General features: G+C 39.3%; 2 protein-coding genes across 2 annotated transcripts; both read right to left on the reverse strand.

Annotated features, from left to right (window-relative positions):
* Positions 1 to 316: 316 nt before the first annotated feature.
* Positions 317 to 6,704, reverse strand: kbtbd3 (kelch repeat and BTB (POZ) domain containing 3). Its single transcript, XM_046863484.1, has 5 exons — positions 6,632 to 6,704; positions 4,038 to 4,182; positions 3,391 to 3,610; positions 2,982 to 3,147; positions 317 to 2,306 (listed from the first exon to the last, which is right to left on the reverse strand). The coding sequence occupies exons 3-5, from the start codon at positions 3,603 to 3,605 to the stop codon at positions 870 to 872; spliced, it is 1,818 nt and encodes a 605-aa protein (XP_046719440.1). The 5' UTR covers positions 3,606 to 3,610; positions 4,038 to 4,182; positions 6,632 to 6,704; the 3' UTR covers positions 317 to 869.
* Positions 6,366 to 11,169, reverse strand: sparcl2 (SPARC-like 2). Its single transcript, XM_046863497.1, has 6 exons — positions 10,600 to 11,169; positions 10,172 to 10,244; positions 9,657 to 9,768; positions 9,398 to 9,515; positions 8,502 to 8,650; positions 6,366 to 6,726 (listed from the first exon to the last, which is right to left on the reverse strand). The coding sequence occupies exons 1-5, from the start codon at positions 10,678 to 10,680 to the stop codon at positions 8,582 to 8,584; spliced, it is 453 nt and encodes a 150-aa protein (XP_046719453.1). The 5' UTR covers positions 10,681 to 11,169; the 3' UTR covers positions 6,366 to 6,726; positions 8,502 to 8,581.
* Positions 11,170 to 16,631: the final 5,462 nt, after the last annotated feature.

A 16,631-nucleotide genomic window follows, 5' to 3' on the forward strand; every position in this document is an offset into this window, starting at 1 on the left:
TTTTTATTCCAAGCATCTTCACTTAAAAAAAGGTGATCAAGCACACGTTATTAAATATAAACAGTGAATCAGAAATTCCTCAACTGACTCTGATATTTAGATTAAAACCTTAATATGGGCAAGAAGAAAAAATCATCACTTTAAAGAGGTCTTTGTCTTCGACATCTTTATCTATTTTAGCTGTAACACTCGTGTAGCTCCTCTTTTTCTATTAGTAATTAAACAACCCTGAAACAGCAGTCGTTTACCAGAAGTCATCTGAAAGTCTTATAAGTAGCACAAAAACTTTGGTGTAACATGAGACTTAGAAGAAGCATGAAGATCCAAGTGCACTATTTTATTAATCTACAATCAAACCCCTATTACAAGAGACAATACAAAGATTAATGCCATTAAGAAACATGTCAAACAGAGACATTTTTAAATTGTAATACAGTGCAAAGTCAAAACGAGTCCAAGACAGAAAGATTATCGATTAGAACCTTCTTACTGATAGAGCAGGAATAGATCCCACAAACAAAGAGAAAGAACAGGAGCAAGTGAATAACCAGAACCTGCCCCCGTGTGTGTGTGTGTGTGTGTGTGTGGGGGTTTACAGGACACACACACACACAAGAACTCCAGAACTCATTCTGTCTCATGCAGATGGAGCTAAAAATATTAAGATTTTATGCTTTTAATAAGTGCTTAAGACTACAGATTAATTCATATCCAGAGGCTGGTTCAAAAGCTGTTATCATTTGCTACTGGAAGGATTTCGCAAGCTGAGTAACACTGAAATACATAGCTGCAAACACAAGTGTGCATCATAGTTAAGTGCCTGTAACAACGTGAATGTCTCCGTGTCCGTAAGTGCATCACGTATTAATTTATTGTAGCTCAGCAGGTTCAGATCTCCATGGATCTCGGAAATGATTAAAGCTGATCAGCTGGCAGTGAAACTCTGTTAATGCGCATGGCATCGACGCCACCTCCTGACACTTACTCTGTGTGCTGTCATATACCTGCACCTCATCTGTGATCTCATCAGGAGAATAATCCCCTCCTAGTATGTAGATTTTTTCCTGCACTCCTACGGCACCTGCATTAAATCCGGCACACTCAAAAGAGCCCTCGTTCTTCCACACACAGGTCTCTGGACAGAAACTGTATACCTTATACGTGGACAGATCACACAGGTAGAGTGTTGTCTTAATAGACACAGCTTTGGCAAGTGTGGCATGAAAGAACTGCCCAAACTCTGCTACCAACTGGCACCACTGATTAGCTTTGGCATCATAGCGGAAAAAACAGTCCAGTGATGGGTTGAAGGCATCAGACGTTTCCAGCTCTGAGCCTAGAGTGTAGATGATGGTACCACACACTGCTGCCTCTGGGAAGTAGATCGGGCGTGGTAATGGACTCACAAACTTCCACTTGTTCCCTAGAGGGTCATAGCACTCCACATCTAGGAGACCGCCCAACCCATGAGTTTTACCCCCAATAACATAAATGTGTTGAGTTGTGGACACAGAGACATGCATGGTTCGTGGGCATTGCATGGCCTGAATTTCTCTAAGTTTTCCAGTGACAGGACAGTAGCACCATGCTTCCCTTGTAGCCTTGTGCTCAGGCTCGGCAATGTGAAGCCTCACCGTTCTGCAACATTTGCCTCGACATCCTCCAGTGACAAACAGCTTCTCTCCGAAACTTGTAATGGAAGAACCAGGGAGGTCAGTAAGCTCAGAGGTTGGCAGCTGGTGCCACTGGTTGGCTGCTATATTGTAGCAGAACGTGTGGCATGTCTCACCATTTTCTTCTGTTTTGTGAACATAGATGTAGCTGGATAGTGTAGATTGACGGGCGTCTGGAAATAGGCCACTGAATTCTATTACTTGTGACAATGCTTTCATCACTGCTCTGGAACACTCACCACTATTAATTATCAGTGCTTCAGACTGAAGCAGCTCCTGCAGCCTGGCAGGGGGAAGGTGGTGCAGGCGGATGTGTGAGAAGAGATCATGAAGTAAAGTGCATCGCAATTGCAGGTCATGCTGAGTCCACAGAATCAGGGATCGCAGTGCACTTTCTTCGTCTGGCACACTGAGTGAATCTGAGGCCAAGCAGTGTTTGAGGATCCCTGCAGGCATTTCCAGGAATTCTGGACTTGAGGAAAGTGCATGGAAGTTGGCCACCACAAACTTGGTAGCATGGTGCAAAAGTCGGGACGAGCCATATCCCTCAGCAATGGCCAACAGATGAAGGCAGTTAGAGGCATTAAGTGTCTGGATAAAGAAATCACTGCAGGCCTGGAAGAGTGCACTCACCTGCAAAATAAATATTAATGATTCAATATTTAAACATTAACAAATGATATAATAAATAAATTATATAATAAATAACAGATATTTTACTATTATAGTATATTAAAATACAAAATAAGACAATTCTTATTTTTTATATTCTTTACAAATAGTAACCATTGATGTTTATTAAAAAATATTTTATTTCATAAAATATGAATAAAAATGGTTGTGTTATGGCAAAGTTTTTTTTAAAGATTAATCATTTTATAGATAACTTTTTTTACTAAATTAAATCTAAGTAAAATAATGATTACATCGACATTAAACTGTTTAATTTATAATTTTACCTAATTAGTTTCTCATATAGAGAATTAGTGGAAGTAAAAACAGAAATAAAAGCAATATTAATGTTTCTATTTATTCTTATGAAATAAACAATCTTAGATTTTGGATCTTTCTCATCATTATCAAAGAACCATCACTCAAACATCTACAGATAGTAAACCTTTATAAAATATTAGATAGAACATAGAATGATATTGTATCATTAAAGTCCAATAATATAAGAAATAAATCAACAAATTTTCCACAGTTAAAGTTAAAAAAAGGGTTAGGTTTTTTAATTAGCTTGTTATTCATTACTCATTACATTTCCAGCTTCAGTGCCTTGGCACGTAACAGTAAAAATATTGTCACCTGTAGAAAAGACGCCAGCTGGAAAAGCATATCGACATTTTCATCCAGGATTTCCATCTGGCCCATGTAAGCAAAGTCCAGGAAACTGTGTACAGCCTGCGAGGAGAGATTACTCAGTGTGACCGAGTCACCATCACGCTCCAGCATGTTCACCTCAAACATTACCCTGTGATGACAAATTTGCAAAATTATTATTGCATACAAGACAGTAAACTGAATGCTGCTAAATAATAATCACTGATGCTATGCAGCCTTAAGGAATTGTGTGCATACCTACTAAAACTTAATTTAATTATAATTATGTCTGTACAATTATTTGTGTTTTGAACACATTCTACACCAGTAAACAACTTATAGACTATTATATTTATTTTATGTTTACATTATGTTTAAATCACAAATTTCTAACCTAAAGAAGTCACTGCAAGCAGCAAGGACACAGCGATGGCATGGCAGGATCTCATCCTCGACGTGAATGTAGAAGTCAAAGAGCATGCCTTTGCTACGAAATGTGCGTAGAACGCTGAGGATATGATCACCATGACCTTCACACACCAGCAGCACTGAGTGCTGCTCTGAGAGCGGCAGGACTGGGCTTAACACACACTTTTCATCCATCAGCATCCAACCTCAGAGGAAAGAAAAAACACTGCTGAAGGCATCATGCATGTCTAGTTCTGTGTACATATGTATATTTAATTTAAACTGTTGCTTTAACGAAAGAGTGCTAAAAAGTAAAATAAACCCTGTTGTGTTAGATCTGTCCTGTCAACAATATAGCATACATGCCTGGTTTAAGAAATTTAATATAAATAAGCTCGTGGCTGTGTGTAGTCTACAGCAAGCAATCCTGCAGAAGTCAGTGTATTTAGCGTCTGCAGTGCGTAGAAAATACTTTCTTCTGCATCATTCACAGGGAAATAGACAGCTTGGTAACGGTGTGAAAGTGGAACCATGACCATCTTTTTCTCTTCAATATGTTCAAGCAAACCTTTCAGCGTCTCAACACAGAGCAGAAAATATCTGACCGTACCGTTAAATATATAAAACCATTACCGTTTCAGCACCACAGACAGCGGATTTCAGACGGGTTAGCGCGCGTGCGCCCTGCCGAGATTAGGAAATGACGTCAGTGTTAGGGGCGGTATAGTTGCGTTGCAGGTGAGCCTGGGTGCTGACGTCACTGTGAGCTCGCGGAACTCTGCAGCGTTTACATTAGAACACACAGTGTTTATAATAAAACATACAGCATGAACACACCATGATACGGAAGCGCGTTGCATTCACAAAGAGAAAAAAAATCACAGGAAGGATCTCATAATTATGACTTAATATCTTATTATTATGACTTAATATCTCATAATTATGAAATAAGTGGGGGCAGTCTGTGGCAGGGGAGCATTTTAGCGCATAACACCGGATCTGACGTTACTACATTCTTTGCTCGGAAGCGCCTCAGTGCGCAGAGCAACAATGGAGATGTAGAAGATAATAATAATAATAATAATAATAATAATAATAATAATAATAATAATAATAATAGTTATAATAATAATAATAATAATAATAAATATTTAATTATATTTTAACAATTGTAGTCAATGTTAAAATATAATAATAATTATTATTATTGCAGTAACGTCAGATCCGGTGTTACGCGCTAAAATTGTCACCTGTTACAGACTGCCGTATGTGGGTCGAGTGGATGCAGGTGAGATTAGATTAAACCAGCACTAACTCATTTATTACCGTGTTCAGAGTCACAGTGACTCCGGACTCTGTGCTGAAACTCTCAGGGCTGAAACAAACTGACGCAAGCTTATAAAGAGTTTATATGGATGCTTCTGCTGGAGATGATGTATGTGGGAGGTGCAGTTGTGGCTCCAGTGAAAGGAGACTTGTTAAATTGTGTTCATTTATTCTCCCTGAGATTCCTGTGTGTGATGCAGCTTTCTGTTCTCCTGCACTTCTCTATATTACTGATGGGTTCTCAGTGGTCAATCCCTCTCATTCACACACGTACTGTCTTACTCCTACTGACGTTCATTCCTCTTCTCTCCAGCGTGTACCTCCACCTCTCAAGGCTCTTCTCAACCTGCTCACTACTCTTACCACAATTCAAAATATCATCCACAAACATCATAGTCCACAGAGACTCCTGTCTGACCTCGTCCTTCAACCTGTCCATCACCACTGCAAACAGGAAAGGGCTCAGAGCCGATCCTTGATGCAGTTCCACCTCCACCTTCAACCAGTCTGTAGTTCCTACTGCACACTTCACTGCTGTCACACTGTCCTCATACATGTCCTGCACCACCCTCACATACTTCTCTGACACACCAGACTTCCTCATACAATACCACAACTCCTCTCTCCACCCTGTCGTACGCTTTCTCTAAATCCACAAATACACAATGCAGCTCCTTCTGTCCTTCTCTATACTTCTCCATCAACATTCTCAAAGCAAATAATGCATCTGTGGTGCTCTTCCTCGGCATGAAACCATACTGCTGCTCACAGAAGGTCACCTCTTCTCTCAGCCTGGCTTCCACTACTCTTTCCCATAACTTCATGGTGTGACTGATCAACTTTATTCCCCTGTAGTTACTGCAGGTCTGCACATCTCCCTTATTCCTAAAGATCGGTATCAGCACACTCCTTCTCCATTCCCCAGGAATCTTCTCACCTTCCAACATCATCTTAAACAACCTCGTTAAAAACTCCACTGCCATATAATATATAATATATATAATGTATAAGAGCAGTTTACGTTTCCAAAACTGTATGCAGCGACATGTTGTTACACCAGATTATTATTATTATTATTATTAGTAGTAGTAGTAGTAGTAGCATAATTTTGTTAATATTTTTTGTAATGACTGTATTTTGTTTAATTGATTGCCATCTGACTGAGAATATTAATATCACAAGTGATCTTACTGATCAACCTGCAGGTTTGTTCAACCTGTTCAAACATGACAAATTCATCATTTCAGAAAGTCCAATTTTATCTCAATGTTTTCAGAATCCATGGACCTCGTGATCTTCGCAGGTGAAGGAGGGAATAAGGCATGAAGTAAACACATCACTGGTCAGATATAACTGTGTGTGTGTGTGTGTGTGTGTGTGTGTGTGTGTGTGTGTGTGTGTTGGGTGGGTGTCATCTTCCTTTCTGCATCTCTCCATCCTGTTAAACTTTCGTGATAATTGTGTGTTTGATGAATTATTCAGATTTATTACACCTGACTGTAAACATCAGAATGAATGTAGTCTGAGATCAGAGTCTAGAAGATAAACTTTTAAAATAAAATTAAAAGAAGAGAGAAAAAATGAGAGAAAGAAAAACAAACCAATGATTACAAATAAAAAGTAAAAGAGAGAGAATGAGTATTGAAATTGTTTATTATTGGGACTAAACAGAATTATTTGGGATTAATACACAGGAATAAAAAATATTACAGAAAATCATTTCGATTCTGATCCATGCTGCATTTGATTCGATTCGATGCTGCTCAGATGAGCACACAGTTTCCTTGAACCCATTTTTACTGCTGTTAAAAATCATTTTAGGACAAAATTTTAGTGACAAACACAATTGGCATAAACAATAAACACAACAATGATACAAATAAACACAAATCATCACTTACACATGTACTGATTAAACCACTGCTCTGATCGATCCACCAAACACGAAGTCCACTCACTCACAGTCACTTTATTGTTCCTGTTCCTGTCACATGATCTGAGCAAATATAAACACACACACACACACACACACACACACACACACACACGGAAGAGACAGCGAGTGGCATATAATTGCATGAATGTTAATTCGAGATTACACAATTATGTCACATGTTATAAGGTCAGATGGTGAAGGTGTGTGTGTGTGTGTGTGTCGACTTGAAGAATGCATTAGCACAGTGTTCCAATGGCATCTTCTTATAGTAAAGCTTCTTCAGATCCTTCATACTCAACTTCCCATTTTTATTGCGATCCAACAGAGAAACCAGCTCTGACACACACACACACACACACACACACACACACACACACACACACACGGAAGAGACAGCGAGTGGCATATAATTGCATGAATGTTAATTCGAGATTACACAATTATGTCACATGTTATAAGGTCAGATGGTGAAGGTGTGTGTGTGTGTGTGTGTGTGTGTGTCGCACTTGAAGAATGCATTAGCACAGTGTTCCAATGGCATCTTCTTATAGTAAAGCTTCTTCAGATCCTTCATACTCAACTTCCCATTTTTATTGCGATCCAACAGAGAAAACCAGCTCTGACACACACACACACACACACACACACACACACACACACACACACACAGGGACAGAAGTTTTTTTTTATGTTTCATGAAAGCTATTATATTTATTCTGGATTATTATATGATATTCTGTGTTCTATATAAAGCTTATATATATATATATATATAGCCTAAATTATTACACTTTTAATCAGAAGGTCATACATTTTATTCCCTTAATTTGAGGTCAGGGTCATTCTTTAATATTTTACTTTAATGATTTTATTATTTTTATGCCATGGACCAGTCATATAAAGCATTTCACAGCATATTCTGTATGGTTATGTATCTGACAGATAACATGGGAATTCTATTTGCACTTTCATTATTTCTTCTCCACTACTCGAGATATGCAGGTCTGCACATCTCCTTTATTCTTAAAGATCAGTACCAGCACGCTCCTTCTCCATTCCTCAGGCATCCTCCCACCTTCCAGAATCCTGTTAAACAATCTGGTTAAAAACTCCACTGCATCTCTCCTAAACATCTCCATGCTTCTACCGGTATGTCATCTGGTCCAACCGACTTTCCACTCTTCATCCTCTTAATCTCTGCTCTCACTTCCTCCTTACTGATCCTATCCACTTCCTGCTTCACCATCTCCACACCATCCAACCTTCTCTCTCTCTCATTTTTCTCGTTCATCAGCTGCTCAAAATCCTCCCTCCATCTTCTCAACACGCTCTCCTCACTAGTCAACACATTTCCATCTCCATCCTTTATTGCTTTTCCTTGGCTTTCTTCACATCCCTCTTCACCTGCTGCTGCATCTCCTTGTGTATTCTCTTCATTTGGTCACTGCACTAATCTCTAGATGTCGACTGGTAGTGGATGTCACCGATAGATAGGTTGGATTGTACTTGACGATAACTGATTATTCAACTGACAATTTTTAATGTTCTTTGATTAAAAATAACAAACATAACATTCCATGTAAAATAGTACTGAACTACGGTATTATACTGTACTCATACTGTATAACGCAACCTGGAAAAACTACCGCTATGAATTTCTGACGATAACCGACAGTTCTAGCAATCAATCAGTGCCATTTAATCGCCAAAACCAGTGAATTGGTCGACCTCTAGTAATTTCTGTTATTTAAAATTCCATATTTTGTAATCTATACAAATATTTAATTAGAAAAATTGTGTGTGTGTGTGTGTGTGTGTGTGTGTGTGTGTTTTACCTGTGCAAGCTGTACTCTCTGCGTGTACGTGGTGCAGCTTGAAGTGTGTGTGGCTGTGTATCGTTTTCCTATTCTGCTGATTACAAAAAACCAGTCAAGCAGCCTGTAAGGGAACTGACCCAACTCCTGCTCTGAACACACTCCAACCTCTACACACACACACACACACACACACACACACACACACACACACACACATGCTATTCAGTATGGAAGAGATGTCTGACAGATAAATTACCAAAAGTATAATACAATAAATTATCTAATGCACAAAACATGCATTTTTGCATGGGGGTGGAGTGTACTGGGGTGGAGTGTATTGGGGTGGAGTGTATTGAGGTGTTGGTGTGTGTGAAGTGTGTGGAGTGTGTGTGAAGTGTATGGGAGGTGTGTGTGTGTGAAGTGTATGTTTTGTGCGTGTGTGTGGGGTGTGGAGTGTAAAGGGGGGGTGGGTTGTATGCAGGGTAGAGTGTGTGTGTAGGGTGTGTGTGTGGAGTGTATGGGTGTTTGTTTGGCGTGTGTGGAGAGTGTGTGAAGTGTATGGTGGTGTGTGTGGGGTGTGGAGTGTATGGGGTGTGTGGGTGGGGGTGGGTGGTGGAGTGTATTGGGGTAGAGTGTATTGTGTGTGTGTGTGTGTGTGTGTGTGTGTGTGTGTGTGTGTGTGTGAAGTGTATGGGAGGTGTGTGTGTGTGAAGTGTATGGGAGGTGTGTGTGTGAAGTGTATGTTTTGTGCATGTGTGGGGGTGTGGAGTGTATGAGGGGGTGGAGTGTATGGGAGTGTTGTGTGTGTAGGGTGTGCGTGGAGTGTATAGGTGTGTTTGCGGTGTGTGGAGAGTGTGTGTGAAGTGTATGGGGGTGTGTGGGGTGTGGAGCAGGAGTTTGTATGTGTGAAATACCCAGACATGGTCCATTGTGTGCCTTTCAATGCGGCGCTTTTTGCGACATGCCTCTTTGTGAAGGAGACACTCGCTGATGTAGGTTTTACCCACAACACTGCACACTGGGGCCACCTGCCTGCACACACACACCCCACCCACACACACACAATGTGTTTAGCTTAAATCATGAAAAGATAAATTAAAACACATCAAATTGTCAGTTTGTGGTTAAATAAGAATTGTGTGTGTGTGTGTGTGTGTGTGTGTGTGTACTAACTGAGGGCAGGTTGTTGGACAAACGCACTGTGGGATAAGAATGTCTTCATTCTTCACCACCTGACACTGAGATCCAACAGGACTATAACACTTCATTAACTCACACAGGAACGCTGCAGAAACATTCAAGCTCATTATTTCATTCGTTTATATTTCTTTCACCTCAGTAGTTGAAAGAAAAGAATCGACTTATATACAGGTATGAATTACATTTACTCTGTTACTGTCCAGCACTGAGAACCCATCAGTAATATAGAGAAGTGCAGGAGAACAGAGAGCTGCATCACACACAGGAATCTCAGGGAGAATAAATGAACACAATTTAACAAGTCTCCTTTCACTGGAGCCACAACTGCACCTCCCACATACATCATCTCCAGCAGAAGCATCCATATGAACTCTTTATAAGCTTGCGTCAGTTTGTTTCAGCCCTGAGAGTTTCAGCACAGAGTCCGGAGTCACTGTGACTCTGAACACGGTAATAAATGAGTTAGTGCTGGTTTAATCTAATCTCACCTGCATCCACTCGACCCACATACGGCTTCAACTCACTGTCCATCTGCCTCTGCTTGTATTGAGCTCTCACACCCTACACACACACACACACACACACACACACACACACACACACACACAGAGATTTACTTTCCTGCACTTTCAGTGCATTCCTATGCACACATGGACTGCAGCTTCTGCTTCACCTACTGCTTGTGTGTGTGTGTGTGTGTGTGTGTGTGTGTGTGTGTGTGTGTGTGTGTGTGTGTGTGTGTGTGTGTGCATGTGTGTGTGTGTGTGTATATGCGAGGATGGAGGAAAAGCCAGATGTTTTTAGACTTTAAAGCTAATATTAAACACATTTAATTTAAAGAATAACATCATCTGCCTGATTATTAGTAGTAAACATTAATCATTCTCCTGAATATTTGTGTTGCCATGGTACTTACCAAGGTGACATGGAGACAGATGGTCATCAGAAGTGTAAGCAGGTGAAACTGGTTGTGTCTGAACATCTGTATTATCATCATTATTATTAGTAGTATAAGTAGTAGTAATACATGTGCTCATTATTAAAGACATCTTCAGTAATTTATAGTAAAAACTCACCTCACTCCTTTTGTCTGTCGCTATTTCTGGTTCTTTCTCTCTCTCTTTCTCTGTCTCTTCCACTTTTCTTATTTCCTCTTCTTTTTAGTCCTCTCCTCTGTATTTTTCACAATTCTGTAGCAGAATCACACTCTCGCTCACTTTACTATCCCCCTTTCTTTTTTTTTTTTACATCTGTTCTGTGGCTGTAAATCTTTGGACCCACCTCATCATCAGTCAGAAACACAGCTCTGTTTCTCTCTCTCTCTCTCTCTCTCTCTCTCTCTCTCTCTCTCTCTCTCTCTCTCTCTCTCTCTCTCTTTTCTGCTCATCTTGTGCATGAGATGTGGGAGGCCTGGTGTGGCATCTAGAGTTTTGTTGATGTACGTACATGTTTTGTGCATGTGTGTGGGGTGTGGAGTGTAGGGGGGTGGGTTGTATGCAGGGTGGAGTGTGTGTAGGGTGTGTGTGGAGTGTATGGGTGTTTGAGCGGCGTGTGTGGAGAGTGTGTGTGAAGTGTATGGGGTGTTTGTGGGGTGTGGAGTGTATGGGGTGTGGGTGGTGGAGTGTATGGGGTGGAGTGTATTGGGGTGTTGGTGTGGTGTTTGAAGTGTGTGGAGTGTGTGAAGTGTATGGGGTGTATGTGGGGTGTGGAGTGTATGGGGTGGAGTGTATTGGGGTGTTGGTGTGTGTGAAGTGTGTGGGAGGTGTGTGTGTGTAGTGTATGGTGTATGTTCAAATAAAAAATGTAAAAATAAATTAAGTCTTTGTCTTTTCCCCAGTGGCTCAGTTGGTTAGTGCTGTGATTGTTTTGTATTGCTGAGGGTCTGGGTTCGAACCCCATTTAAAAAGTGCTTGTCTTCTTTGTTCTCGTTTCCCACAAAAAGATAAAAAAAAAAGCAAGCCCTTTGTCTCCCCTCGTGGCTCGGTTGGTTAGTGCTGCGATTGTGTTGTGTATCCGGATTTGGATCCCGTTTTAATGGTGCATGTGTACTTTGTTCTCGTTTCCCACAGAAAGATACAGTACGTGTGCGTATATATATATATATATATATATATATATATATATATATATATATATATATATATATATATATATATATATATATATATATATATGTATATGTATATATATATATATATATATATATATATATATATATATATAACACAATCGCAGCACTAACCAACCGAGCCACGGGGAGACAAAGGGCTTCCTATATACACAAAACCAAGCTTTATGTCTCCCCCGGTGGCTCGGTTGGTTAGTGCTGCGATTGTGTTGTGTGCTGAGTTTCTGGGTTCGAATCCCGTTCTGATGGTGCGTGTGTTTTTTGTTATCGTTTCCCACAGGAAAATTGAAAAAATTAAAAACAAGCAAAGCTGTTTGTCTCCCTCCGGTGGCTCAGTTGGGTAGTGCTGCGTTTTAATTCTTGCTGTTTTTCTGGTTTCGAACCCCGTTTATATGGTGCACGTGTTTTCTGCTCTTTTTCCACAAGAGGATGAAAACAATTAGAGGTTAAATAAAGCAAACATTGTGTGTCTTCACTGTTGGCTTGGATGGTTAGTGCTCTCAGAGTGTTGTTGTGGTGTTGATGTTCTCGGTTCAAACCCCTCATTAATGGTGTGTGTGTTTTTTGGTCTCCGTTCCTGCATGATGAACAAATAAATGTTAAAAACAAGCAAGCTTCTTGTCTTTGTTTGTGGCTCAGTTGGTTTAGACTTGGTGTAGAGATTGTAATTGTGGTTCTATGTTTCATGGTTCAAATCCAAGCTGAAGCATTTTGGTCTCAAGCAGCAATGAGACCTGGGGATGGTTTATATAAACATTAGTATTTTATAGTATTTAAGTCAAGAGAAGGATAATAATGCAATGGACTTATTATAAAAAATATAACATGATGATAAGGATGTAGTGAGATATATAGATATATAGTAATATAAATGTATAAGGTATAATGTAGGAAAGTAGGATAATAATAATAGTGAAATATATATGAGAGGGGAAAAAAGTAAATAAAAAAAAAAAAAACGTAAAAAGAAAAAAAACAATAAGTAAAAAAAACAAAAAACAAATAGTAAGTAAATAAGTATGTAAATAAAAAATAAAATAAAAAATAAAAATAGTAAGTAAATAAAAAATAAATAAAAATAGTAAGTAAGTAAATAAGTAAATAAAAAATAAAAAATAAAATAAATAAATATTAAGTAAGTAAATAAGTAAATAAAAAATAATAATAAATAAAAAATAATAATAAATAAAAAAATAAAATAAAGAAGAAGAAAAATAATAATAATATAATATATACACATACACAGATAGATAGATATATATAAAAACAAGAGAGAGCCCAGAGCAGCATAACCCCCTGTTTCACCTCTCCAGGAGGCCCAGGTGGGACAGACCGGACTTTCTCTCTCTTTCTTTCTTTCTGCCGGAGTTTACAGTCCCACCCAAGCGCAGCACCTACTGCTCAGTGGCGGCCTTGAACCGAGGTTCAGTACCCGCAATGGGTATCGACACTTAACCCACCGAGCTATCAGAGCTGACTGCTCTCAGTGTTTTTTTAGGGGGTTTATCTTTCGTTCTAGACAGCTACTAGCACAGCGAGAACTTTGTTAGAAACAACAAAACAATTGAAGAAGCTCTAACGTTACCTGAAGCGAGGTTTGAACCTCTGTTCCACATATCAGTAAGCACCAGTCTTAACATACTGAGCTATCAGCCATTACATAGCAAGAAAGGTTTTTTTAGGGGGTTTATCTTCTGTTCCTCACCATACACATACACACATCAGTGTAGAGAGAACGTTGTAATAAAAACAAAAGATTTAGAGGAGCACTGGAGTAACCTGAAGCAGGACTTGAACCAGGGCTACAGGTAATAAAGAGCAGCAGTCTTAACCCCCTGAGCTTCTTTTCTGCCTCAGGGCTGGAGTATGGGTTCTAATCAGCTGCAGTGGAAAAAGAATAAAATGATGGTGTTGCACTGAGCTCACAGATGTGAACTGCTTTTGGCTCAGCAGGTTTTCTGAATAGTTTCTCATAAATATTGATGGAGCCACATCTCACATACTTCAGCTCTACAAACAAACACAACTCCCAAAGAGGTTGGAGGCCTGATTCAGGTGATGAAACTTTCTTTCTTTGGGAATAATTTCTGTTACCTGATGTGGTGAACTTCCAAGTGGCTTCAGGTTCTGGTTTAGGTGATGTAAATGTCTTTCTGTTGGTACTGAGGGTTTGAGCTCTGCTTCATGTTACATGGATTAAACAGGATCCATATCCAGGAGAATTCCTTGTGTTTTCTGCAATGTTCTCCCCAGTCAGAAGATATTCATTCTATAGAACATCTTCACAATATGGCAGAACTGGAGATTTAGAGCATGCAGTTGACAAATCCAAGGCAAATACATGATGAACCACAATCAAAAAAAGTTTCCAGATCCTTGTGGAGAGCATTTCTGAGAGTAGAAACTTCAGCCATCGATATTATATAGTTTTCCTTTAGTGCTCAGTGTGTATATGATTATCGAGTTGTATGTGTTTATACATTATATATAATTCTTTCTTCAGTGTGTGTATATACATATTATATTTATCTTTATCCTTAACCTTTTCATACTTTATAGTCAGATTATATTATAATATAAATTTATACTTTATTTTTACGTTCTCACACACTGTATGAATGTGTATTTGACAAATAAAATGTGAATTTCTTGCAGGAATATTAATTTTATATTAATCATCTACTGAGCTTGCAGGCTCGGAGTGGGAGAAAGAGGAGACAAGTGACTGGTTTACAAAAAACATGACTGAGTTTATTCAGCCGTAAACACGCTTTCACAATTTACTTTCACTTTTTAGTGTTTAAGTCTGAACACAAGTGCACGCACAGATTAATTCTATGTGATGAAGCATAAAGTACAAAACAGAGATCCTGTGGTTCATCTGGTTGAACTTTGTCTATAAATTGAGAGGCTGCAGATTTAAATCCTGGTCAAATGGTTTAAGAGTAAATTTTACCACAGAGCAGCTGCTTGGGGTGTATAAACTGTGTGAATACAAAATTATCCTAAATAAAGCAGATGCAAAATAAAGACCACATTGTATTTATTTACACATCTATTTCTATATATTTAAGTTATTTTTGCATTTCATAAAAATTCCACAAAAATTGCTCTATTGCACCCCCTTGTGGAGAAACCGATACATGAGTGACCGGAGATAAACTGGTTAGTTTGAATTGGATTTGCATTGGCCAATCAGAGAGTATAATAAGGCGGGCTTAGACCCCATTATCCAATAAGATACATGGTGGGCGGGGCTTCGCCTTGATCTCCGTTATTGCAGTTGGTTGTTGAAATGAAACATCGCTGAACGCGTTCCTCTCAAACTTTCATTTCATTTCGTGTACACGGAGAGCGTTTTCACACCAACATGCAGTGTTCAGATTGATCCGGATTAATGTGGATGTAGACTGAAATAGATGCAGCTTGCTGACCACCTGAACCTGAACTGATGGAGGTGAAGTGAAAGGTAGGAGTGTGTAAGGAGCAGGTGAAGGGAAATCACTTCCACTCCTAAAAACAGCAGCAGTAAAGAGTTGTTGGAAGTTCAGTCAGTTTGAGCTCTGACACAATTCCCCTTAAAACAATTATAAACTTACAGTATATCAGTATTTTATTAACAACAGCTGTTTAGATGTGTTTCTTTCTTCCTCATTTACTAACACATTCATTAAATACTTGTGTTGAGGCACAAACTTCTGAATCCATCCAGATCCTGCAGCCCCGTGGCCAACAATGTTCTCTCCATTTCCTGCTCAGAAGATGACAATCTCCAGCTTCTGTCCAGTGCACTACATGTGTCTGGACCTGTCCTTGTCCTGCAAGCTCCTGTCATAGGGACATGATGCTCCTGCTCCTGTCTACAAGCTTCTGCTTCTGTACAGAAGATTTCAAGCTCATGCTCCTATCCACAGACTACAATATAGTTACAGTAACTATGCGGTGACTACATATAAGACAAATAGAGAGAGGGATAGATAGATAGATAGATAGATAGATAGATAGATAGATAGATAGATAGATAGATAGATAGATAGAGAGAGAGAGAGAGAGAGAGAGATAGATAGATAGATAGATAGATAGATAGATAGATAGATAGATAGATAGATAGATAGATAGATAGATAGATAGATAGATAGATAGATCTCGGTGGGAGAAGCATGTTTCTGTTATTCCACTAGAGGGCACAATAGTGCATGATTGATTGATGAATGTTTTTGTGGCGCTCGTTTTAAAAGGTTCTATGAGATCTACAGTAGTGTGTTGGATTTCATGGTAAAGGTTCTCCCCTGAGCCCAGAGGCTGGTGGTTTAAATCTGGAAGTCTCTGTGATTGTGACACTGTTTGTCTGGAAAAATGTGTCCTTGTTTTTTCTCCTCCATTATGGATCTACATTCTGCATCTGCATTACTTGTTCCTTGGATCTTCCTGTGACAGAATGAGAGTGTATGTGATGTTCTCTTTCAAGGTGTGTTCCTGCTTATCAGGGTCTTAAACCTGTTTAAAGTGTGTGTGTCCGAGTGCCGGTTTGTGACTGGAGGGTGCAGCTGGAGAATACTTGCGGTGAGAATCACACACATTTCTCATTTAACTATTACTTTTCTCTGTTCCAGTGAGTGGGGCAGAGGGTAAAGAAAAGGAGAAGAAAAGAGCTGAGAGAGAAAATCTGAGCTGTGTGTGTGTGTGTGTGTGTGTGTGTGTGTGTGTGTGTGTGTGCGTGCGTGCACTTGTGTTCAGACTTAAACACTGAAAAGTGAAAGTAAATTGTGAAAGTGAATAAACTCAGTCCTGTTTTTTGTAAACCAGTCACTTGTCTCCTC

Source organism: Silurus meridionalis, chromosome 12, assembly GCF_014805685.1.
Source record: "Silurus meridionalis isolate SWU-2019-XX chromosome 12, ASM1480568v1, whole genome shotgun sequence".
Taxonomy (NCBI): Eukaryota; Metazoa; Chordata; class Actinopteri; order Siluriformes; family Siluridae; genus Silurus; species Silurus meridionalis.

What these genes read in the sequence shown, in the direction of transcription:
- sparcl2 (XM_046863497.1), bottom strand. Translation starts at nt 10,680, where the DNA reads ATGATGATAATACAGATGTTCAGACACAACCAGTTTCACCTGCTTACA. An exon ending in TCTGTCTCCATGTCACCTTG is followed by an intron (nt 10,245 to 10,599) that starts GTAAGTACCATG and finishes GTGTGTGTGTAG; the next exon opens with GGTGTGAGAGCTCAATACAA. An exon ending in TGTGGGTCGAGTGGATGCAG is followed by an intron (nt 9,769 to 10,171) that starts GTGAGATTAGAT and finishes ATGTTTCTGCAG; the next exon opens with CGTTCCTGTGTGAGTTAATG.
- kbtbd3 (XM_046863484.1), bottom strand. Translation starts at nt 3,605, where the DNA reads ATGCTGATGGATGAAAAGTGTGTGTTAAGCCCAGTCCTGCCGCTCTCA. An exon ending in GCTTGCAGTGACTTCTTTAG is followed by an intron (nt 3,148 to 3,390) that starts GTTAGAAATTTG and finishes TTGTCATCACAG; the next exon opens with GGTAATGTTTGAGGTGAACA. An exon ending in AGCTGGCGTCTTTTCTACAG is followed by an intron (nt 2,307 to 2,981) that starts GTGACAATATTT and finishes TTTATTTTGCAG; the next exon opens with GTGAGTGCACTCTTCCAGGC.